The 26,541-nt window shown below is 41.2% G+C and overlaps 1 protein-coding gene across 8 annotated transcripts in view; it reads right to left on the minus strand.

Moving 5' to 3' along the window:
* The window catches only part of CEP128 (centrosomal protein 128), a 221,780-nt gene that overhangs the window by 37,935 nt on the left and 157,304 nt on the right, over nucleotides 1–26,541 (minus strand). For all 8 annotated transcript variants that reach the window (XR_014547550.1, XM_083611522.1, XM_083611526.1 and 5 more), the window contains 3 exons: nucleotides 15,034–15,057; nucleotides 3,801–3,878; nucleotides 290–403 (listed from right to left, as the gene is read on the minus strand). Coding sequence is in view for 7 of the 8 variants with exons in the window: in XM_083611522.1 (XP_083467648.1) it covers nucleotides 290–403; nucleotides 3,801–3,878; nucleotides 15,034–15,057 (216 nt within the window). In the remaining variant the exon portion in view is untranslated. The remainder of the gene's footprint in view (nucleotides 1–289; nucleotides 404–3,800; nucleotides 3,879–15,033; nucleotides 15,058–26,541) is intronic.

Consider the following 26,541-nt stretch of genomic DNA (forward strand, 5'->3'; position numbering starts at 1 on the left):
GCTAAATCAGGTTATAGAATGCTTGGGACCCACAAACGAGGGACGACAATCTCCTTTTTTACCCAGTTTTAGAGTTTTCCTTGGTGAGTGATGGAGACAGAGTGCTGGTGTTTAGGAGACTACTTTGACCTAGCAAGCCGTATTGTATGTATTTATATTCTTCAAGTGAATAGAATTGGCACATTGCTGTAAGTGATTATGGGCTATCAAGAGCTCTAGTGATTAGTGTGTATTTCTCTAGTAGCTTCACATACAAAGGAAGGCTTAAAGAAAGTGGTGGTAAACTTACTCTGAAATCTTCAAGTCTGCGCTTTGAATCTTCCAGATGCTGATGTAAGGAGCCCATAATTTCCTTGTATTTACTATATCGGTCTTCAATATTGTCTGTCTGATTGTAAGAATCCTGAAATAAAAGAGAACTTTTTAACATGGGCAAAATATGGTTATCTGTTATTTAAAAAGACGAAATGACCAGCGCAGCCCATGGCCAAGGATGATGGGAGATGTAGTCCAACTATATCTGGCACACACCATGCTGATTACCCCAGCTCTAATGGAGGACCTGTGGCTTCAGTAGGATTTGTAAGAGATGGCCTTCTGGCCTTGAAACTTCTGTATGCTGCATAGCAGCAAGCACAACACTGCTACTATTTAAAAGGACAATTGCTTCTTATCTTGAACTTTCGCTCTCTGGTTCTGCAATGGGGCAGTCTTCAGTTCTGGGGTCACAGGCAATGCCCTGGCAAAATGCAAGGGGGTGAGGTGTACAGGCTAGATTGCTGACCCATAGGAACGTTCTCTGGGCAAAAATGAGAGTTGGCAGTGAGTATCTATGGACTTTCCATGGTTTTCCCAGTAGTGATGTATGGAAGTGAGAGCTGGACCATAAAGAAGGCTGATCGCCGAAGAATTGATGCTTTTGAATTATGGTGCTGGAGGAGACTCTTGAGAGTCCCATAGACTGCAAGAAGATCAAACGTATCCATTCTTAAGGAAATCAGCCCTGAGTGCTCACTGGAAGGACAGATCGTGAAGCTGAGGCTCCAATACTTTGGCCACCTCATGAGAAGAGAAGACTCTCTGGAAAAGACCCAGAGTGTTGGGAAAGATTGAGGGCACAAGAAGAAGGGGACGACAGAGGACAAGATGGTTGGACAGCATTCTCAAAGCTACAAACATGAGTCTGACCAAACTGCAGGAAGCAGTGGAAGATAGGAGTGCCTGGTGTGCTCTGGCCCATGGGGTCACAAAGAGTCGGACACGACTAAACGACTAAACGACAACAACAACATCTATGGACTAGGGGACGCGAGTGGCGCTGTGGGTTAAACCACAGAGCCTAGGACTTGCCAATCAGAAGGTCAGCGGTTCAAATCCCCGCGACGGGGTGAGCTCCCGTTGCTTGGTCCCTGCTCCTGCCAACCTAGCAGTTCGAAAGCACATCAAAGTGCAAGTAGATCAATAGGTACCGCTCCAGCGGGAAGGTAAACGGCGTTTCTGTGCGCTGCTCTGGTTTGCCAGAAGCGGCTTAGTCATGCTGGCCACATGACCCGGAAGCTGTACACCAGCTCCTTTGGCCAATAAAGTGAGATGAGCGCCACAACCCCAGAGTCGGCCACAACTGGACCTACTGGTCAGGGGTCCCTTTACCTTTACCTATCTATGGACCAGTGCTCTGGCCTTCCAGAGGTGGTTGTGTTTAATCAACCCAACACTGGAATCACCAGAGAATGTTAAACAGAGAAAGCCGTTCTGCTCTGATTTGGTGTCAGTTTCATAGAATACTCTTATTCCCTGCTTTTTTTGCCAACATTTGGGCAATGTAATACATCAAAGACCTCTGATTCTACTTTCTAAGGCAGATGTGGGGAACCTTTGGCAACTCCAAAAGTTGCAGAGTATCAATCCCAGCAAGCACGGCCAATGGCCAGAGATGATGGGAGTTGAATTTCAGTGACATCTGCAGGGCCAACGGTTTCCCACACCTGTGCTAAGGGGATGGAGGAAATCACCTTGCATTTCTTTGAAATGTTTCGGTCTTCAGCAGAGCAATTAAGCACCTGTTTGAAATGACATTTTAAAAAATCAATCTGTACTTAGCGAACTAATTTGTTCTAGTGGTACTTCTGAATTGCTTAAGTACACTGATTGTTTAGAGCCTTGTGACCTATGTCATGTGTGAAACACAGTGTTAATTAAAAAAAGCAAACAATGGAATAGTGGTGCTCTGGTATTTTGCATGCTAAATATCTGGCATGAATTTGGTCCCCACCATGGAATGGCGTATTTACCCAATGTAATGAACAAAGCTTGGTATTCAAACACCTTTCCTATTGATTTTGCAGTTTTTGCAGGCTTATCAATAGGTAACGCCAGCTGTGAAACCACAAGCATCCAGTGTGTCATCATTTGGGAAGCAGTGCTTGGAGACTGAATGCCATCATGTCCAAACAAAATCTACCTCTTTTCAAATATTAACACAACTAAGAGCTGGCGCCACACCAATTAAAAAAAAAATCAGCTTATTGAAACACTGTGAACAGATCAAAAACTCTGGCAAAGAGAAGACATAATCCTCAGCTATTTAATTTGAGTAAACTTTAAATTGCTGTACCGTTATCAGGTAGTTCTGTATTATGAACTGGGATTCAAGCCAGGGCAGAGGACTGTACTTGGGAAGGATTTCTTTGATTTGGATAAAGTGATGGGGGCAGAAAGGGAATTCATTTACAGTAGGGCTGGAGAATGGTTGGCCCCATGGATGCTGTTCGACTATCCAGTCATTCCTGACCAATGATCAGGAATGATGAGAGTTGTGGTCAAACATCTGGAGGGCCACAGGTTAACCTCCCCTGGTTCACAGAGCAAGCCATTCAGGTTTACCTACACTTCAAAATCTAATGAAATGTCAATAAAATAAAGGGTTAAAAAGCAATACTATTTATTGATGCATTTCAACCATTCATATACTGCTTAACAGCACGGTTTCTAATGAAGTACAATGAAGTTACAACACAGATAAAATCCGTTAATGATAACCATACAAGGAGAGAAACTAATTTAAAATGTCCAAATGCCTGTTGAAATAAAGACGTCTTCACCAAGCTGGGAAGCTTCCACAGAATTGGGCCCACAATACCACACACACAGCTCTGGGGGTTATGGCCTGGGCATCTGAGCCACGGAGGCCACTAAAAGTCACTCCCCCAAGTATTTCATTGATCAAGGAGGCGCATAAGGATGCAGTCCTTAAGGTATCCTAGAGTTGTTAAGTTGTAACTTACGTAAAAGAACCTTGACTTGGCCTGGCACTACAGTACAGTGGTACCTCAGGTAACATACGCTTCAGGTTACAGACTCCGCTAACCCAGAAATAGTGCTTCAGGTTAAGAACTTTGCTTCAGGATGAGAACAGAAATCGTGCTCTGGCGGTGTGGCAGCAGCGGGAGGCCCCATTAGCTAAAGTGGTGCTTCAGGTTAAGAACAGTTTCAGGTTAAGTACGGACCTCTGGAACAAATTAAGTACTTAACCTGAGGTACCACTGTATATGGAAAACCAATACAATGCAAGCTTTTAAGCACAGGAGTTAAGAGCAGGCAGTAGTCTATTCCCATCAATCATCTAAGCTACAGCATTTTACACCAGCTGGAGCTTTCAGACCAGGACCAGGGTAGCTCCACATACAGTCCATTGTCAAAGCAGACTTTACACTTTATGCCCCCAGCGCAATATATTTCCCACTGGTGCAGGGGAATGCCGAACAGTTTCTAACAAAAAAGAGATGGTAAAACTTTCTCACTCCAAAATCTCTGAAATCTTCTAAAAGATTCAGTTTCTCAGGAACAGACTCCAGATGATCCAAAGCCACTCGAGTACTCTGAAGAACAGAAGAAAAGATATATCTATATAACTTGGTCGTATTTATTTACTACACTTATAATTATTCAAAAGCCCCGTATCCAGGAAGTACCTATATGAATAAACCAGCATTGAAATTCATAGGACGGTGGATGTTGTCAACAGGCCAGGAAGCAGATGGGGAGCGATCACACGAAGTATGCATGTAAATAAGGTAGGAGAGAACTGAAAAAAGGAAGAACTATTGGAAGTGGATCCTTAGCGCTGAAGGGCCCCTTGCTTTGGAAATTTTTGGGTAGTAGCTATGCATGTGCTTAATTGTTAGCTATTCCACTCGTGGAAATAGTGTTCTTACAGTAACTGTGAATCACTTACCCCAAGTACCACCAGCACACAGCCAAATCGGACTGCTCATCTTGTGGTTCCCCAAGCAACTCTTTTGTTCCCTAGGCTGCTGCTGCTGCTTTTTAGCCCTGTTTTCCTGCTCCTCCTCCTTTGCCCCCACAGTCTTTCCCCTCTTTGATCTACAATTGGCTGTGGCCACCCTCAGGATTTTGTCTGTGAATGTCTTTGATACCAGACAGATCAAATGCAGAGAGAATGCATCATCGACGTGGGTCGCAACAGCCATAGGATTATATACTGTGCAGCGCTTAAGAGATTCTTTTTTAAAAAAATTAATTGGTTTATAAATCATTTTAAATAAAAATAAATAAATAAGTGGCAATGGGGACACGGAGGACAGCAAGGGAAATGGCATCAAAACAATATGAACACGTTAGCAGCCAGTGTCAAAAATAGATGGAGGGACTGCCGTCGGATACTCATGAAAAGATGCAGGAATTTGAGATCCCATGCATGTTTTGAACAATTATTTATCATCCCACCTTTTTTCAGCATATATAAGGTGGCAGACACAAAATCCAAATAGCACAATACAATTTTAAAAATACTGATGGCGGGTAACTCATTTCTAGATTATCATACAAGGAAGATTCTTTGCAGAATTATGTGTTCCCATACTTCATTCAGCAACTGATTGATGAATTGTTGCTGGATTGTTGAAAACTAAAACTTTCCCTAGATACACTAATTCCAGTGGTTAGGTTGTGGAACGATGGGTTTGCAGTTCAGGTAAAATATTGTTCTGTCTCAGCAGTATGCATCAAGTACTGCAGCATAGTTCTCTACCTGCCATACATACCTGTGACTTCAAACCAAGATGCTGTAACACTCCAAATTGCTCAAGCTAAGATAGTTGTGACTTAAATAGTTTTTTGCTCATAATAATTAAAACAAAATGTTGCAGTGAGTATGCTGTGAAAGGCAAATCCACGTAACTAACATTACCTAACAAATGTCCAGCATTTGCAATTTTATAGTATTTAAAACCCCCAACCTAAGAAAGAGACATGCATATATCACCAGCAAACCAATATTTGATATTTATTTCTCATTAACAGCAGCCTTTTTTTGTGGAAATATTTACAACCCTTCCTAAACACAGTGAGCTATTCAGAACAGTATGATATATATGTTTAAGTCTGGAACATACTTAAATATTGGGTTATGTCTTTACATGTTTTTGGCTCTGGAGGCTCATTGCATCTTTTGAAATGTTGACATTTCCATGGTATCTATGAAGTCACCATGCTGGAAAGTTTTGTTTCTCAATCAGTAATTTTTGCATTTAACTTTCAATTTGTTTATTTCCTTCCTGTATATTGGTGTCAGTGGGTATCAGTTCTGTTGCAAAGCTTTTTCCACATTCACCAACACACACACACACACACACACACACACACACACCTTTTCTTTCAAAACACAAAGACATTGCCTTTGCTTTGAGTGCTTTTCCTCATTTCTCCTGTGGGGCAGATTCTGTTGTATGACACCTCTGCCTCTTTGTTTATTCCTTTCTTCTCTCTTACTACCCCATCAGATTTCCCTTACTGCAAGTGCGTGGAAACAAAAGCCTTCTGATCTGTGCATCTGCCGAAAACAAAGTTTTTCAGTTTGCTTTTCTCTGACTCCCTCCATTTCTCAGCTGGGATATCAGTTCATGCTCTTGTCTAGCCGACTAGAGTTTGCTTTGGCTTTTCTCATAAACCCCCAGCCCTCCACCGTGTAGGGTAACTTGTTAATCCTTTGAATCTAAGTCATCCTTGGGGCAACACTGGGACTTGGATGCAGGGATGTGGCATTAAACATCTGGTTTGCTGAGATGGATCTGAACACTTGCAGCCCACTCCCCACCCCAGAAAAGCTCTATGAAAAAGGAATGTCTGCTCCTTGCCACTTCCAAAGCCACATTAACAAATTAAGTCACAGGACGGAACACGCACAGAACATGATGCACAGAAACAAGTTCCAACCAGAAGAGGGGTGCGAAAGCGTTGACCTAAAAAAGCAAACCAGATAATCCAAAATAAAATCAGTGCAAACAGCTGATAAGTTCTTCCAGGTAGGACACGGGAACATAGGAAGCTGCCTTGTACAGAGTCAGGCCATTGGTCCATCAAGCTCAGTCTACACTGGCTGGCAGTGGCTCTCCGGGGCTTCAGGTAGGAGTCTCTCCCAGCCCAACCCGGGGATGCTGCAGACCTTCTGCATACAAGGCAGAGATGCTCTGTCACAGAGCTACGGCTCTGACATGCACCCTATCACTTTCAAAACAGCTTTACCCAGGCTTCCTCAACCTCAGCCCTCCAGGTGTTTTGGGACTACAATTCCCATCATCCCTGACCACTGGTCCTGCTAGCTAGGGATCATGGGAGTTGTAGGCCAAAAACATCTGGAGGGCCGAGGTTGAGGAAGCCTGTTATCAGTGTGGCCTACCACCAAACCAAGTAAAACATAACTATGAAAAGGGCAAGCACAGAAATCACTGTTGACAAGAATAATGAGTGGCATTCTATTACATCTTATATTATATTTTTATTTTATTTATAAATATATTATTATTATTATTATTATTATTATTATTATTATTATTATTATTGTTATTAGACTATGTTAGGTCCATTAACTGCAATAGGCCTACTCTGTGCAAAACCTGTTTAAATACCACCCAATCTTTTCAAGCAAAAATGAAGCAGCGGTAATAAGTAGTTGTTGACTACATAAAAAGACTGAAGTATCACACATTGATCTGATCAATATACATACTTTGAGATTTACAGTTCTCCTGTGAATCTCTAGGTCTATCAAAAGTATATTCAAATTTTAAAAAAATCTGGCCACAACTTGTAATATACTAGTTGAATATCTTGCAATGATCAACTAAGAGATCTCTCCTAAGGCCCTTCCTTAACTTTTCTTTCCGAAGCTAAAAAAAACTGCTCGGAGGTGTCTGTCCATGTCTCTCCCTCATTAAATTGCCCACCACTGTGCCTCTCCCACAAAGAAGCTGCACTCATTCATATTGCATGCTTCATTTATAGTGGCCTTATGTTCATCAAAGCCTTGATTTTCCACTCCATTAATTTATGATGAGTTGCATGGTTTGCTACTTCTTCCCAGAGCCATTTGTAGCCCTGGTCTTCGTAAGGGCTCGAAAAGGTTGAGGGGTATCTGAAAAGAGACAGCAGATTCTCAGCAAGCTTCTCACTGCAGCTTTAAGTGATGGGAAAGTTAACTGTGTGAAACAGAACAACCAACCCAAATGCTCAGCAGTCATCTTGGAGGGGACAATATGCTTCAGGGACATTCTGCCACATGAAAGAAACTCAGGAGCTACCAACTTTGAACAGAATCACTCCCCCTTAAATGTTGTTCATTTCCTCCTAGTCAGAGACACATTAAGGGTTTACATTATGAAAGTTGGCAAGTAACCGAATCCATCGAAACGTCAGGTTCTGGTTAAGATTTTCTGTTCCCAAAGAGGCTGCTTAAGCAAACTTAGCAATTGAGGTGGGAACCTGTGTTTGTGTTGCAGTCAATGGGGAAATTCAGAGCTGACACTTGAACTGCCCTACACAGTCCACAATTCCTGGGTTTTCAAAACTTTTTAAAGCATTATATATACAATTGGGAACTTTCGTGGCAGGAGGATTGAAGCCGGCTGAAAAGCGAGAACAGTGATCTTTGCTATACCGATCCCAGCAGCTGAAATGTAGTGCGCAGCCTCGCATTAACTATGACAGCGCCAGCCACAACACTGGCATGTCTTTTTCTACGGACAAAAGCATGCATGTGAGTCCAAACGTCAGCTTAGCAGGTAGCTGGAAGACAGCATGGTAATTTCTGAAAGAGGCTGCAGGAGTAGAATTCCAGTCTCGTTATGAAGGACACAAATACAACCGTGTCCAGAAACAAATCTGCAAAAGGGCGAGTTTTGCTTGCCGTGAAGAAGAAAAGAAGGACTGAAGGGCAAAAGCGCACGTTAAAAGAAGGGAAAAGTCATGTTTTTAGCTGACCCGTGGAAGTGGTGCAACAATAATTTAGTGGCACACACAGCAACCTCCTTAATATGGATTAAGTGCCATATTTGTATCATTAATGACAGCACTCTTCTCTATTAAAAGAGATAGGTTTAGCCATGCAGAACAAAGTGCTAAAAAGGATGGGGGGAACACCTGACACAGAGGGCAATTAAGTACCGCTAATTATTTCCCAGAAACTGCAAAGGATGTGCCATAATGCATACAACTAATCCTGAAGAGAGCAATCATGTCTGTCTGCTCATTATTTAACAGGGAACAAAGGGCACTGATACAGCACACTGATGAAGCTGATAAGTGGCAACGGTTCCAGTTGTACCAATAGAAGCAGCATTGGTGGTAATTTTGTTAAAAGCACCCTGCTCCATCATGGCAGTGAATGCTATTAATCTTCCCTTGTTTTCTTAACATAAAAAGATTATTTACTTTCTAAGAGGTGTTCTATGTTCTCGGAGAGAATGATAAAACAAATTACTCATTTTCCATGACTTCATATAAACACTTTGATGTTTAAAGAGCATGTGAACAGTTAATCCTCCTTATATTGATGCATTTGCAGTGATAGGCAGCTCTGGGCTGTTGTCCCCCAGGGACAGGTCTAAATCAAAGTCAGAAGCTGCATTTTATTTTTAGTCTTGAAACCACAGTGATATTTGATATTTGATAAACACAAATATAAAACAAGCTGGGCTTGTCTATGTTGTTCATAAGGCTCGGTTTCATATTTAATGCATAGTAAGTGTGCACACAACAAACAAGAGCCTCCAATCTCCTGAGTTGGTTAAATACAAGTGATCATCTGTAGGCTGTGAGTATTTTTAAAAAGTAGAGAAGGTTTGGAGGCCAACTAAGAAATCCCCAGGGTATAATCCATAAGAAGTGTGCCCATAATTTAAAGCAACAGTAATGCACTGGAACAGGCAGTTACTTACAGCTTGAATAAGATGTAATGTTAAAGGTGACCCAAAAAGGTTTTGTGTTTTTTTTGAAGCAACTGCTCGATTATACATCAAGAACTGTGTGATATATGTAAAACGTCTACACTCAGGCCCAAATGAATTCATTAAAAGTTCCTGCCAGAATCTACTAAAGATACTGGGCCTCAGGGAGAGAAAGTAGCCTTCTTCACAAATTTATTTTCATACCCAAATGCTAGAGATGGAAGAGTAGTCTAATTATATAAATTACATTTCTACCTCACCTTTCCCCCATGATGGAATTCAAGGTGTCATACACAGGGTTCCCCTGGATTCTTCCATCCAAGTACAGACTGGGACCCAGTCCTTGTTAGATGCAGAAGATCCATCTAATCAGTATTCCAAGAGTTGCCAAACAGACGCCCCTGGGAAATGTGCAAGTTGGGCTGGGCAGGGGAAAGTTTTCAGGGCACCACACCTCCACCAGCCTCAGGATCTATATTTGCACAGTCCGTACTAGTACCTCTTGTTCTGGGAAGTGTCAGAGAAGTAAGGGAGGAGGGCCAAGGGACATGCAGGGCAGACAGAATGTAGTATCCCCCTCTCTCAAGCTACCCATCAACCCCCAGAAGCAGCTTAGGCTGTGGAAGGCTTGGATGGGCAAAGTACAGTGGTACCTTGGTTCCCAAACTTAATCTGTTTCAGAAGTCCATTCCAAAACCAAAGCATTCCAAAACCAAGGCACGCTTTCCCATAGAAAGTAATACAAAACAGATTAATCTGTTCCAGACTTTTCAAAACAACGCCTAAAACAGCAATTCAACATGAATTGTACTATCTAACGTACTATCTAATTGTACTATCTAATTGATCCATAAAATGAAAGCAATAGACAATGTACTGCGGTCACACAATCAATCAATCAGTAGTTGAACTGGGTTCCACACAGTCACAAAAACAACAAAAAAGAGCCACAAAAACGCAAAATAAATAGCAAAAACAGACAGACCTCAGCGTAACACTCAAAACAGAAGTGTGACAGTCAAATCGGAAGCGTAAAACTCTAATCGGAAGCATAAAACTCAAAACGGAGCACATTCGGCTTTTGAAAAAAGTTCCCAAACCAGAACACTTACTTCTGGGTTTGCAGTGTTTAGGTTCCAAGTTGTTTGAGTAGCAAGGCGTTTGAGAACCAAGGTACCACTGTATAGGTTTATGAGACAGAAGTTTTTAGTGCAGTTAACAGCCTACTCCTCAAATCAAAACACTTTTCTTGCAGCACCTACAGAATGCCATCAACTCAGTGGTCACAAACAAAACCACTGGGCGGGAAGTGAGTCCCTTTTATCTCTCCCCACAATCAACTTTAAAGGTACCTAGTACAACACCCCCTCCCCAAATATTTGTTTGTAATTTGGCATATTTCTTGCCCAGGAGCACCTCTCTCTGGTGACTGGGATGTTCACGCCAATTGCCCCCCCCCAACTGATAAAGGCTGCCTTCTGTGAAAACCACTGCATCTATCCTTATAAAATTAATCCCATCAGAATGGGCAACTATGCCTGAAAATGTTATCTAAAAGAAAAGAACATTTAGGAATGAATATACAGAAATTGTAAGGAAGTTGCAAAATTTGAAGCAAGACATGAAAAAGAAAATGATGGAATTGAAGCTGGGTTTCATTGCATCTAATTAATTATGTATGCAGATCATGTTGTAGAAATGAAGAAACTGGATAATAATATGCAGATGCAATAGAAAATATCCAGCACAAGACTTAGGAAGGAAATGGAACATGTTTATTAGTTACTGGAACATATATTGTAAATAGTTGTTGCTAGAAAGACATGTTTTGTGATTTAATATCCGTTATGCACATTTTTATTAACTATTGAAATATATTACGAACATATACATTTTTAACTTCCTATCTGTCAGATACAATATATATGTATGCATTTTTCTTCTTTTCTGGAAAATGAAAATTATTGCAACAAAGAGAAAAACAAGCGCTTCACTTATTAAATTTGCTCAGGTCAGCTTCCAGATAAAACTTAAATGGCCATTACCTTTACCCAGTGCTTTTTTTCTTTAAAAAAATGTTTAGGAGTACTCTCATTTTCCTACTCATATTTAAATACTACCCCTCAATGAGGCCAAACTTAGATTCACAATATGTTTAGGGGTATGAGTACCACTGCATCCCCCCCGAAAAAAAGCACTGCCTTTACCAACATCAACTTGGGCAACTTACTTGGTTTGGCCAAAGGGACTCGCAAAATTTAGTGATAGTGATCAATAAACTAATATTATCTTTATCATTCATAACATGTAAGCTAACAGGAAATCCCTCTTCCAAAGGTGGGAGAGAAAGAGGTGAAAAGAAAATGGAATGAAGGGGAGGAAATAATAGCCTTGGTTCCAATAAAGAGTGCAGATCCCGTTGGGCTTTTAAAGTCCTCTTGAAACAGCTTGGATTCTGCCAATCTGGCAAGGAATGGCTGGATCCAGTCCCCTGCTCCCCTTTCCCAACAGATGGCTAGTGAAATCTTAACACTCAAAAAATGAGTAGAGGCCAGGAGCTAAGGTTCTAATAACATAACCAATAACCCAGCCAGAAGAACTGGGTACATAGATTGGGTAACTTTCATGCTATTGTTCAAAAGGTTGTGTGCATCAGTATTAACTGCCATCAAGAAAATAAAACAAACAGTACCTTTAGAAAATAACTCTTTTGTTGGGGGTAAATCACCATAAATTTTAAAACAAGCATTTTTTGGCACTGAAATATAAGGAGAAACCTGCATGCCAGAATAACTGAACTTTTCAGTCTAGACTCCAGATGTCTTTAGAATACATTTTAAGAATATTAAATGCATGCCTTCTTTTCCATGTGTGAATGAATGCTTTACGCCCCCCCCCCCCTTTCAGATTCCCAATCCACCTGTGGTTAAGTTCAGTAAATGCTTATGTGGAGCAGTGTCTTGTCCTATAGAAATATGTGAAGGGATGGAAGCAGTAATAGTGCTATCTTGAGCTGTCCATCCACAACAGATTATCAAAAGATGCCCACTAGACCATTAGTGCGGAACATCTGTTTTAGCAAAACAGACCATTAACCCAAGTTGCTACAAGAAAATACGACTGGATAACTGTATATCATGTGGCTCACCTGGCCATTCTTTAACTCAGGCAAGGAAGGCTTTAGGAAGGTGATTGTATCACAGTATGATGGAGATGGAACCATTAGTCATGTAGCAAGCATAAGCTCTGGTAAGGATTTTCTTGCCATTCATAACCACCGCCCCCCCCCCCATCATAATCCTTCACTGGCGAATTGCCATTTTGGGGTCTAATAATATTTTTATTTGGTAATCACAAACAGCGTGGGTGAAATATATGTAACTGTGGCTCAATTCAAAGAGCTGGTTCTAGGCTTTAGAGTTTTAAACAGCTTAGGGCCTGCCTAGGAATCGAAATTAATGTTAGAGGCCTCTCAATACCACCCTGGGATATTTGGGGAGTGAGAATGAGACATGGTCTTTTCTGTCATGGTGTTGGGACTCTTGAATGTTGTTCCTTTTGCAAGAAACTGAAGACATGTTCATTTTAAAAGACTTTTAATATGTAATGCCTGTTTTTATTGTTACTAGTTTTCAAGGTGCAACATATTTTTATCCTTGCTGCTGTTAGTTTCTTTGTTTCATTTTTAAGTGTTGGTTGCATCATGTTTCCAGTTCTTGCTTTTAGTTGCATTTACACTTTTTATTTATTATGTTATATGGTTTTATTCTCTTGTATACTACTCCAGATAATTTTAGTAGGAAAGTGGGATAACTACTTGCCATAACTTGTGATTCTCGTCTTCAGGGTGACCTTTATTCAATAATTTATTTTACTGGGAAAATAGCTGGTCCTTCACCTAGCAGTTGGATTGCATAGAGAATGCAAGTTCTCTAGAGGGAGGAATTTGTTAAAAGCATAAAGAAGTAATGCTTGCAGGATCCAAGAGTCTTTGCAAATGTCAATCAAACTCACAGAGTATTCCCAAAGGCTGCTGTGAGGTGTGGTAGAAGCACAGCTGTGCATACCAGTGACAAACCTGCCAACTGTTCTAAACCTATAAACAAAAACACTAATCCGATCTGCACTGGCTGCCTGTATGTTACCAGACCTAATATAAGGAGCTAGTGTTGACATTTAAAGCTCTAAATATGTTGGGACCCAAGTACTTGATGGAGTGTCTCTCCCCATATCAGCTGACCTGGGATGAGGCCTTCTCAGTCATGTTCCCTTGACGATGGGATTCTTTCCCCCAGAGGCCACTCCAGTATTTGGGTTTCTACGCGGGGCTGCCCTTGAAGCTGTCCCAGAAACTCCAGCGGGTGCAGAATGCTGCAGCGAGGCTCCTCACGGGGTCTCTGCCATGGGAGCATATTCAGCCAGTGCTTTTCAAGCTGCACTGGCTCCCGGTAGAGTACAGGGTCAGATTTAAGGTGCTGCTTTTGACCTTTAAAGCCCATCACGGCCTAGGACCCTCGTACCTACGGGACTGCCTCTCCCGGTATGCCCCACGGAGAGCCTCAAGGTCCATAAATAGCAACACCCTAGTGGTCCCGAGCCCTAAGGAAGTTAGATTAACTTCAACCAGAGCCAGGGCCTTTTCAACTCTGGCTCCGGCCTGGTGGAACGCTCTGCCTCATGAGACCAGGGCCCTGCAGGATCTGATTTCTTTCCGCAGGGCCTGTAAGACAGAGTTGTTCCGCCTGGCCTTTGGCTTGGAGCCAATTTGATTCCCTCCCTCCCTCTCTTTCTTTTTTTTATTTCCTTCTCCTCCTGCGTTGAGGCTACATTTTATTTTAATGTTGTATTTTATTTTTGTTTTTAAGTTGTAATCATTCATCTTGTTTTTATTATTGCTTGTAAGCCGCTCTGAGCCTGGCCTTGGCTGGGGAGGGTGGGGTATAAATAAAAAAATATTATTATTATTATTATTATTACTCCTGTGTCAAGACACATTTGGTTACCCAAGCGTTTGGAGGAATGTAATTTAATTTTTATGAACGGCTGCTGTTTTACTGTTTTACTGGTCTTGAGGGTCTTTGAGATTTTTTATTTAGTTTGTTTACTTGTAGATTTTCTATTTTAACTTTTTTTTTTTTGTACTGTCTGCTTAATGTTGTAAACCACCCTGGGACTTATTTTGATGAAGTTCCCTAATGAAATAAATAACTACGTCCAACTTAAGTACAACATCGCAGACCAATACACACAAACACACATACATGTTCCTTTTCATTCCGCATGCAGTCAGAAAGGCCCTGCAGGATTACTGGAGCAATGCCATAATTTGTCCCTTGGATGGAATTGCAAAACAAGTAAATAGCACATTTGTTGACAAAGTTGTGTCTTCAAGCTCTAAAATTTTAATTCACTCGATGACTTCAGCTTCCCTGTGGCAATGCTATTTAATTCCTGGTAAAACTAAAACTTAGGCACACTTGTCATTTTCGAGTAAAAACGAATTTGAATTGTTGTCTAATTTTTACTTCCAGTTGACCTATAAAATATGGTTGACTTTACCAACACATTTCGATATTAAGTGACCTCATGTGGATGTACTGTGCCTTTTTACATTTTATTTGGCTTATCGCAGCCAACTGGCAAACAAGAACCTCTAAGGAGTTGATTTATAGTTTAGAAAAATTACTTTTAAATATCCCAGACCTATTTTCTTAGAAGAAAAAAAATCCGGTATAAATTCCTGTGTGAGAACTGCAATAGATTTGTAATAAAGAGAATGGATGAAACTCACTGTTTCCAGCGCTGTTATTCGTTCCTGAAAATAAGGAAAACATTAAAATAAATCATAAAGAAAAGAATCTCAAGAAATTTGAGCATACGTAAACATACCTGCGAAATACTCTGTATATATATTAAAACAATAGATAGCCCTACAGGACTCTCCTTTACATTGTACAGCAAAGTCAGTGTTTGTTGCTTTGTTTTTGCTTGTAATGTAAATATTCTATGGTGGTACTACATGAAAAAGCTCAGGAAAGCCGTAGGGTCTGATACTCTCCCATCCTCCAGAATAGTCATGAGATTACAAGCACTCACATACAATCATAAACTAACTTGCTGCGTTAATTACAATGATTTTTGATCCCACAGTTTGTTGTCATGTTCAACAACAACAAACTGTGGCTAGTTTAAATTATGGTTTATTGTAAACAAGCCAAGTTCAAACTGTTTTGTGATCCTGGATTGTTCCAAATGACCATAGTTTAAACTAACCTCAGCTTGCTGGACTAAAGAAAAACCACAGTTAATTCATGGTCACAAAAAGGATGCTTCAGTTTGCTTCCTCACAGCCATGCAAGGGGAGGAGAAAAGAGCTTGAGAGACAAAGGCTCACCGAGGTCTTCTGTTTACTAAACTATAATTTAGCATTATATTTGACAATAACTTTTAACAATGGTTTGCTGCCTTAACCCAAACTGAAATCCTGAAAGCCCACGGTAAGTCAGGACCTTGGAGGATATGTTTAGAGAGAGGCATGGCAAGTCTTGTTTATCATCTTGCAGCTACAAAGAAACTAGAAAAATGGGAAGCTATTTTAATTGTGGTTTGAATAGTGCACAGTTAATGTAGATCATGCATTCTAAAGTTATTTTAGAAAAATCCCACCTTGGCTTGACAAATCATTAACCATTAAGGATGATGATGACAAAGCATTCTTGCAAAAAGAGGCGCAAGAATGGCATTTTATTCCCCCACTCCATTCCCATATTAAACATTCCATAGCTACTGTTCTCGTTGGACTATATGGAGTATTCTTACTTTATGCCTTCCATTTCTTTCCTTTGGGGTCCCCGTGATTGCATGGATACCCTCTTTCTTGCTTCCCAACAATCCTGTTTTGACTAGAGTTCAGCCACTCACCAAGTGAGTCTGCTGTTAAGAGGGAGGGAGACTTTTGCATATGGAGTTATCTAAAGCTGCAGTCCTAAGACACACTGACTAGGTAGTCATGGGACTTATTTCTGAGACAATATGCTGAGGATTACCCTGTAAGAAATATTTAACATGCTACTGTTCAAATGGAATGGAAAACAGAAAGACAAGATGGAAACGGTGCACAGAGAAGCTTCGTGCAAGAGGAAGTGGCTAAACAAAAGATCCTTGGCCCTCAAATGTGTGGTGATGAAGTTGCTTGGGAAAAACCAAATGGGTTGGGTCTCAAAAAGCCCACTGCATGAAATAGTGAATAATCTGGAAAAAGATTATACATTCCACACATTATGTAACTGTGTCAATAATATAGCCAATTTCTTTTGGAAGATGAGCCTGGTTACAGCATGGTGCTGATAACGCCATGGCTGCAGGTTCGATCCCTGTATTTTAGAAAAATCCCACCTTGGCTTGGCCAATCATTGATCATTAAGGATGATGACGACAAGAACAACAATCACAACCACTTATTAATTGCCTTCTATACAATTGTCTCAAGGTGATATGCAACAAAAACAGTTTTAAACACAAAAAAGCAGATACATTAAAAATAAAACAAGACTATATAAAATAGGCACTCATGGGGCAGAACCATTTATCTAGCTGGAAAAACCTCAGGATTTAGGATTTAGGAATTTAGATGCAACACTTAGCTAATGAGATAAAAGACAAGCACTATAAAACATTATGCCTGCATAGGGATATAGAATGGTTATTGTTATAAACAACAGGCATATGTTCAATGTTTGCATGCCAAAAGCAGAAACCACTTTGCTTAAAAAGGTTGGGAGCTATTTAATAATACTGCTATAAAAAAAGAAAATAATCTCAACAGATGCTATTAAAAAATACATTGCTTGGCAATTTACTCTTAAATATAGCAGGCTTTTGATACTTGATATGAATTTTACCTCCTGTTACTAAAATCTCATCTCTCTCTTTTCCCCAGCACACAAATCAAAATCAGTGACCTCGTGCCCTGTGTACCTGAGCACTTAGAACCATAGAGTTGTAGAGTCGTAAGGGATTCCAACCCCCTGCAATGCATTTCTTTCATTCCTTTTAGGTTTGCTACCATTCCATTAAATTCACTCACTTCCGTTGTGAAGAAAGGATGACATTTCCACTCCATCTTCCTTTTATCATTCATTCTGTTAATACATTTTTACCATCACCCACTACAGCTCAGAACATTCATTTGGAGGCCTAGCAGGCCCGTGGTAATTTTGTTCTGGAACTGTAAAAATGACCATAAAAAGGAGGAGGAGGAGGAGAAACTAGAAACGTTCCTTCACAGATCGCTTTCATTTATAGACGTTCTGTGAACTTCTTTGTATGTTGTGGTTGCAAGAGTCATCACATGACCAAAGACAAAGAGGAATCGTTGGCAGAGCGTTTGGTGTGAATTGGATTCAAGTGCCTTGGCCTTCCGCCTGGTATATGTCCCAAGGTAATCCAATTTGTGGGTCTTCAAAAGACAACATACAAAGCAGCTCACACACTTGGAAAGAAAGAAGGACCTGAGTGACTAATGGCTCTGGAGAAGAACAGATCTTAAACTTCATTTTGGATATGTGCATTTACAATTTAGGGCCGCCATGCGTCCAGATTTTCTCTGACATTTCTCATAATTGTCTTTGTTTTTTCGCGTTTTTGTACAGAAACACTCGACAATTTTGGGGTCTTCCTAAAAAAAAACCAGGGGGGTGTCCTGGTTTTTACTTTTTGAAATATGGCAACCCTAATACATAACCTGTATTGCACGGTGTTGTATAAAAGGTAGCAAGTTTCACAAAATAATAATAAATTCACAAATAGAAAAGCTCAAAAAGGTAAAATTTATTTAAGATGATTATCGTTATCATCATCAACATGTCCTTAATTTGCATCAGTTTTCTTAGAATTCATGCTCCTGGTTCCTTGATAAGTCAGATCTGTTTATCAAGCAAAGATTAAGGAGTAAAGATTAAGTGTAAAAGAAAGTCTCTATACCTAATATTAGTAGCCTTAAGTCTACTGTGGATTCACCTTCCTTTCACAGGATGCTTTGGCAGGAAGTGTTGAACTGAGCCATGCTTCATATTGCAAAGAGAACAGGTGGCAGATTTACACACTGCTCGCCGGTCATAAATGTCCTTCCTACAGAGTGGGCCACCATGGAACGTGTCAAGTGGGTTGGTATCCGTTTATATGCAACTCAATATGCCACAGTCATTCAGCCACTGAGTCACATACCTTTTTTAGAATGATTCCAGACCTTTGCATTTAGGTTGGAGAGATGAAGTTAAAAAGGTCACTTTCCTGATTATCCACTAAATGCATATTTTAGCCAGTTTAATACACAGAGGTTAACCAAGTATTTCCTTTTGGGCAGGGAGGTTTCTAATAAAAGGAAGCAAAATTGTGGAAGGAAGCATTAAGTTTCTCTTTGTTTTTGTGTGCAGGAGATTCAGTAAAACCCCTACATCCAGTGAGAGTCTTATGGCAACTTAATAACTAACAGATTCACAGTGCGGTCCTATATTTGTCTGCTGAAAAGGAAGTCCCATTGAGTTCAATGGGGCTTACTCCCAGATAAGTGGGACTGCAGAATCGCTTCATTAAATCTGTTAAATATTCAATGTGCCACAAAACTGTATTGATGTCATGTTTTCTACATTTTGGCTCTGTAGATTTACTACTGCCTCTTATGTTTCATGGACATTGCTTACCACTTCTTTCCCTCTCTCCCTCAGTATTTATGTATGTATGTTTTACCCAGCTAGATGAAAAGGTTTCTGTCTTAGGGGGTTCCTTCCTGTGTGGGTTTTCAAACCTGTATTCAGTTGTTCTTGTGCTGTTTTAAAAATCATTTCAGTTGCTTTTAAGGGTGTCTGCAAATCCCCTTGGGACATATATATGAAAAGCGCTTCACAAATTAATGATAAGTCTACATTCTCATGCATTTCCATAGGCATATGATTGGCCACTGTGGGAACAGGATGTTGGACTAGATGGGCCTTTAGCCTGATCCAGAAGTGAGGAGAGAAAAGAATATAAAAATAAAAAAATTCCTTCCAGTAGCACCTTAGAGACCAACTAAGTTTGTTATTGGTATGAGCTTTCATGTGCATGTTTCGACTACGGCAGATCAACACGGCTACCTACCTATAACTAAGAATATCAAAGAACAGAAAGGGAAGCTGGCCGGCTCATTGCAGAAATATTTTAAATGAGAACCAGCTAACCAATATAAATGCAAGTTCAGGTTTTCAAAGGACTGTGGGTTTGGTTGTATGCTTTGACTGGTAATTTTATTAATTTCAATAATAATCTCATCGAAATAGAGATGTTTCTGTACATGACCATGACATATGAAGGAATGTTTAGCTTTCACCATGATTTTGCCAGTACATTGGATACATATTCCAGATGATCCTGTTAAAGTCGGATGGACTTTATTTCTGTCGTTCCAGCAGTACAGAGAAAACATGTCTGTACCCTCTGATACCCAGCTGCAGAGAGAGAATAACTCCACCCATGTACTTCCAGTACAGGGTCATGTGCCACTCTGAGCTAACATCCGGTGCTCAGTGCACATAATAGACTGTCCCTTGTTCCCACGGTACAGTCCCAAAACATCAACATCCTGTTTGGCTTTCCAGCCATCTGGAGCACTCAGCAGCATTGCTCCTTTTTCGTAACAACCTCCCCCAAAAGAATCAATGCATGTTGCGGCAAGCAAAGCGTGATCCAGAGAAGAAAACAAACAGTTGTTATACACATAACACTCCCCTGTTGTTTCAGTTCCACCCTTGGAACTCCCCGCCACTGGTTTCCCCAGTGTACCTCTCTGGTTGTCTGGCTTCCAAGGAATGAGTGCATCTGCATTACCTTGGCTAGCAACTCTCTGTTGTGTCTTTGTCTCTGACTTAGACACAGCTCCAACCTGTCCTCGGTTGTGTACAACAGCAACACATGCAACAGCTAAGTTAGCATACTCTTCTGAGTACCTTTTGGGTGGTTCACCCTTTGTGACTCTCTCAGACCTGCGTATGAGGTGCTGATCCTCTCTGCTCACTGATTCTGTCTCAGGACTCTTAGGAGAACCAGTTCCAACAGTAAACAGTGGTTCAACCTTCACCTGTGAAGGTCTATCCATTGTGTGAGATTTCCTCTCAATGACTGTGACAACAGAGCTCTCTGAGCTATCACTGTCGCTCTCAGTACCACTGTACTCTGTGAAATCATCATCATCATCTGAATCGTCCTCTGTGGGAAATGTGTGTGCTATCACTCTCTCCTTTTCAGGAGCACTCTCTAGAAATTTTGTGAGAATCACCTGACCAGATTCAGACAAAATTACTCTGTAGAGACCCTTTTCATATCCCACAAAAATGCCTCTGGCATTCTTTACTCCACCTGGAGCTTCTGTCCTCACATGAGACCCAAAAACCTTGAAATGGGCAACAGAAGGTTTTCTCTGGAACAGTTTCTCAAAAGGAGAACTTCCCAACTCTTTTGAAACCTTTCTCACCCACGCATGACAAAACGACATGAGTGACTCCGCCCAGAACTCATGTGGCAGATGTGAACTAAGCAATTGCGCATTCATCCCCTTTTGCAATTCTCTGTTCACCCGTACACAGACACCCCTGTTCCACGCTTCCGCTGAAACAGCAATCTTGTGTCTGATCCCCTTCTTCTGCAGGAACCTCTGGAAATCCTGTAAAAGAAAAATCTGCTTCTCATCTGTGAATAGACAATCAATGTTAGCATCATGCATACTCTTAACCTTGTCACAAAATTCCTGAAACCTCTCCAAGGCTTCCTGTGGCTTTCTCAACACATAAACCCAGACATAGTTAGAGAAATGATCCACACACACAAGATAATATCTTGCATTGCCTCTAGATGGTTCTAGAGGACCAATCACATCAGCATACACCCGCTGAAACGCTCTGTCGACCCTGGCCACCTTCTTGGCGCTCGTTTTGGTCACACCTGCAAGAGAAATCAAGTTAGACTCAGAATTACATTCCATGTAATCACTTTGCTCAAAGTCCAACAAATACAGTCCACCTTTCTGTCTGGCAGAAAGATATAACTCTCCATCTTTGAAGATCTCGCAGCTCTTATCATCATAGGACAGTTTCAGTCCTTTCTTTGCAATCTGCGAAACACTCAGCAGATTGAACTTCAATTCAGGAACCAAGTAAACATTGTGTATAGTCAGGTTCAGACTCTTAAGATACACAGTTCCAACCCCGGTCGCTTCCAGCTTCTGACCGTTGGCTTGTTCCACAGCGAAGCTTTGCTTCTTAAACGTCGAAAAGAGTCCTCTGTGCGGGGACATATGAAAATTACAGCCCGTATCGATTACAAAAGAGTGTCCAACATCTGGCGTGGTTCCTTTCGCCATCAGGGCCTTTGCAGGTTTCACCGAAGACTTGGTACGACCTTTGCCTGCTGCCTCAGGCTTTGCTGAGCGGCCCTTCGCTCCTGTTGGCTGGCGTGGCTTCTTGCAGCTCCGCTGACGATGCCCAGCCTGTCCACAATTGTTGCATCGGACAACGTTCAAAGCTACCGCATCCTCTCCAGTAGCAACATCAGTGGGGGAATTAGAACTCCGTTCTTCCCTCCCCCTGTCCTTGGCATCCATTTTGAATCCAAGTCTCAGCTCTTCACTCTCGAGCCAGTTAAAATCCAAAAGTTTTGGGACTGTACCGTGGGAACAAGGGACAGTCTATTATGTGCACTGAGCACCGGATGTTAGCTCAGAGTGGCACATGACCCTGTACTGGAAGTACATGGGTGGAGTTATTCTCTCTCTGCAGCTGGGTATCAGAGGGTACAGACATGTTTTCTCTGTACTGCTGGAACGACAGAAATAAAGACATGTAGATATATTTCTGTCTGTCTCTTTCCCCTCCCTGGGAGAGGAGGGGGAGGAATGGTGTGTTCTTCTTTCACGTTGGGAAGAATCGCCGATTGGAGACCTCCCTTGATCCTGCCGGGAGTCGCAGACAGGAAGTCACAAGGATTCAAGCCGGGCACCTGGAGGGTGGCCGAATTCCTCTGACTGACAAGGCTTGATATCAACAGTAAGGTACCAGTGTAAAATAATTTTTATTAAATTTTCTTTTAGTCTGGGCAAAACTGATTTATTTGTATTAATTTTAGTTTGTTTTCAAACTACATCCCCTGCAATGCAGGAATCTTTTTCCCCAATGTGGGGTTCAAACCTGCAACCCTAAGATTAAGAGTCTCATGCCCTACTGACTGAGCTTTCTTGCTGTGTGTGTGTGTGTTACTAAATGTAATACCTGAAGGCTATGAAGCTAAGCATATTTATGCTGTGCTAATTGCAGTTTAATTTGTGCTTCTGTTTTTAGATGGTTACCAATATAAAAACCATTTATAAATCGTTCTTTTCCCATTCTTTAAATATTATAAATTTATTTTTCTCCTAAAAGAGTGTGATGGTGATGATGATGATGATTTATTTATTTATACCCCACCCATCTGGCTGGTTTCCCCAGCCACTCTGGGTGGCTCCCAAAAGAATTATTATTATTATTAATAATAAAGCGATGAAAAATTAGACATTAAAAGCTTCCCTAAACAGGGCTGCCTTCAGGTGTCTCCTAAAAGTAAGATAGTTGTTTATTTCTTTGACATCTGATGGGAGGGCGTTCCACAGGGTGGGTGCCACTACCGAGAAGGCCCTCTGCCTGGTTCCCTGTAACGTGGCTTCTCACAGTGAGGGAACCGCCAAAAGGCCCATGGAGCTGGTCCGGGCAGATCGATGGGGGGTGGAGACACTCCTTCAGGTATACTGGGCCAAAGATGGGAATTAATGATGACATTTAAGGTAATAATTCTTTGACTATTTTTTTTTATGTGTTGTTAAAACTTTTTTAAAAAGAGAGTTGTTCACTGAATCCATGGGTGGGTGGGAGTTGCTTAGATAAGGAAAACCTCTCAAATATTGCATTGGTTCCCCAGGAATTTCCTTTGCTATCCAAATTCTCTCTTTATTACCTTGTAATATTGGGACAACTTTTTAAATATGTGATGTATCACGATACAATTGCAAATCAGGAGTGCCCAGGCCTTTCTTTGTAGACGTATATAACATCACTCTGGACAATCTAGGTTGTTTTTCGACTGTGCTGTTTCCTTTTAATGTAAAGCAATGGTGATTCAGGGGGTTTCTTGGTGCTGAAAACAGGGAAGGAAGGAGCCCCCGCATGGCCCTGAAATACTAGGGTTTTAGTGCTCTGAACAGGTAGAGCTTAATATTTTGCACTAAGCAGTATTCTATGTGTATATATATTAATGTATATGAATATGTATAATACATTTAATACATTACCCATAAAACTACAAGAAAGGGATTTTCCTGCTCCCCCACTATTTTAAAAGAAGCCTCAATATTTCAAGAAGCCCTGCACCCATTTGTCTAAGATCTGAAAGCTTCACCCATTCAGAAAGATTATGTATTATGCTTGCCTATTCCATTTGCTTTTGCAAAAAAAGAAAAGGTTATTGGTGATTGATTCTTCCATTATAGGCAATTGAGAAGTCGCCAGAAATTGAACCAAAGCAGGGCTCAGATCCAAACCACACTGTCAGTTTGAATCTTCAAAACCAGGTGAACTGCCCACTCCTAATACCTGTAGAGATGGATAAATTCATGTGTATAAGTATATAGTATATAACTGCCTTGTATACTGTTCAGCATATAAAGGAGCTGAAACATATACACACATGAAAGGACAAAGGAGACTAAGGGTAAAGGTTAATTAACTCCAAATTCCAGCAGCTCAACTGTGAAGACTGAGCAAGTTTAGAAACAGGAATATTTTTTATTTACTATGGCTATGGCCTCTGAGCATCGAGGGTCATGTACAGCTAAACAAATAAGAATGATTGTGCATTTCAGGTGCAAATTAAATCAAAGATCTTCCACATTACCTTCTAAGATGTTTCCAGACCAAAAAAAACAAACAAACTGGTTGTTTCCCTGGGTCACAGAAATGGGGGAACTTAACAATTACCTGTGATCTTCCCACTAAATGACACATTTCCTCTATAGTGGTACCTCAGGTTACAAACGCTTCGGGTTACAAACACTTCAGGTTACAGACTCTGCTAACCCGCAAGTAGTACCTTGGGTTAAGAACTTTATTTCAGGATAAGAACAGAAATCGTGCGGCAGTGGCACAGCGGCAGCAGGAGACCCCATTAGCTAAAGTGGTACCTCAGGTTAAGAACAGTTTCAGCTTAAGAACTGACCTCCGGAAAGAATTACGTTCTTAACCAGAGGTACTACTGTAATTAGTTTTGTGGTCTAAATTTGGAGTAGCAGGCATGTGTACCAGATTTACTTTCTCCCATATTGGATCCCAAATCCAAAATAGAAACTGCACCCCAAGGATGGTCAAACTCTAACCAAGTGCTACTAAAAATCACAGTACTCTGTCTGCTATGTTCAAACTGAAAACTGCTTCTCCTCGCTTCCGTGTACGCACACAATATGATCTCAGATCCCACCCAATGGTAGATTATCCATTGAGGAAAAATCTCCTATTAATTCCCATTGAAGAAAGATCAATTGCTCACCCAGACTATTAGCGAGCAGTCATCTTAAAATGGGATAGTAAACTCTTCCTTCACGTTTTGAGAGGGAATTCTCACTACACTGTCATGTCAAACCTCATAACCAGGAACAGAAAGGCTGCATCACCATTTGGTGCGCAAAATGTCAAGGAACCGGGCTGCTTTGCACATGACTAAATTCCTTTATGAAAGGAATGTCTGCATAGGAACGTGAATGAATCCCGCAAAGAGATCATCAAGTGGGATGATTGCACAAGTCTGTAGCTGGGGAATGACGATTCTAATTAAAGTATACATCTGCAGGGAAGCCCGGCCAATTGTGGCTTCCTCATAGGCATACATGCAGCAATGACAGGTGTTCTACACATGGGATTCACACAAATGCCTACATGGAAGACGCTTCAATGTAGTACAGGCCTGAACAACTTGAGAACCATCAACCACCCATTACTTCGTGTCTGAAAACCCCCTTACATCTGCCGTTCCAGACAGGCAGGAGAAACAGGAAGTTTCTTCAGCCTCTACTAGACTGCCATCCATGGCTTTGGGGGCTGCATTCAACTTGGTGGCGTGCTGCAGTGAGTAGGGACAGGACCTTTGCTGGTGTTGCTTCCTTTCTGAAGGAACCCTTTCTGGAGCCATCACTGCTCACTTTTGGGTGGGCAGACAAGCCTTACTTTTTCCAAGCCACAATTCTGGCCTAGCTGCAATAAATGCCATCACTTACCAACTCAATATACTTAACAACTCTTTCAATGTACATTGCTGGCGTTGCCGTTTAAAATACCAGGTAGAATCATAGAATCATAGAATCATAGAGTTGGAAGAGACCACAAGGGCCATCGAGTCCAACCCCCTGCCAAGCAGGAAACACCATCAGAGCACTCCTGACATATGGTTGTCAAGCCTCTGCTTAAAGACCTCCAAAGAAGGAGACTCCACCACACTCCTTGGCAGCAAATTCCACTGTCGAACAGCTCTTACTGTCAGGAAGTTCTTCCTAATGTTTAGGTGGAATCTTCTTTCTTGTAGTTTGGATCCATTGCTCCGTGTCCGCTTCTCTGGAGCAGCAGAAAACAACCTTTCTCCCTCCTCTATGTGACATCCTTTTATATATTTGAACATGGCTATCATATCACCCCTTAACCTCCTCTTCTCCAGGCTAAACATGCCCAGCTCCCTTAGCCGTTCCTCATAAGGCATCGTTTCCAGGCCTTTGACCATTTTGGTTGCCCTCCTCTGGACATGTTCCAGTTTGTCAGTGTCCTTCTTGAACTGTGGTGCCCAGAACTGGACACAGTACTCCAGGTGAGGTCTGACCAGAGCAGAATACAGTGGCACTATTACTTCCCTTCATCTAGATGCTATACTCCTATTGATGCAGCCCAGAATTGCATTGGCTTTTTTAGCTGCCGCATCACACTGTTGGCTCATGTCAAGTTTGTGGTCAAGCAAGACTCCTAGATCCTTTTCACATGTACTGCTCTCAAGCCAGGTGTCACCCATCTTGTATTTGTGCCTCTCAATTTTTTTGCCCAAGTGCAATACTTTACATTTCTCCCTGTTAAAATTCATTCAGGTGCCTGCTGATATTTTAAATGATGATGTTTTAAACTGCTTTGAGATTATTTTTTAACTTTTTAAACAATTATTTTAGTCAGTCATGTCCCCCTGCTCCTTTTAAGCTACATACATTCATTTAAAA

Source organism: Podarcis filfolensis, assembly GCF_964270895.1.
Source record: "Podarcis filfolensis genome assembly, chromosome: 1".
Taxonomy (NCBI): domain Eukaryota; kingdom Metazoa; phylum Chordata; class Lepidosauria; order Squamata; family Lacertidae; genus Podarcis; species Podarcis filfolensis.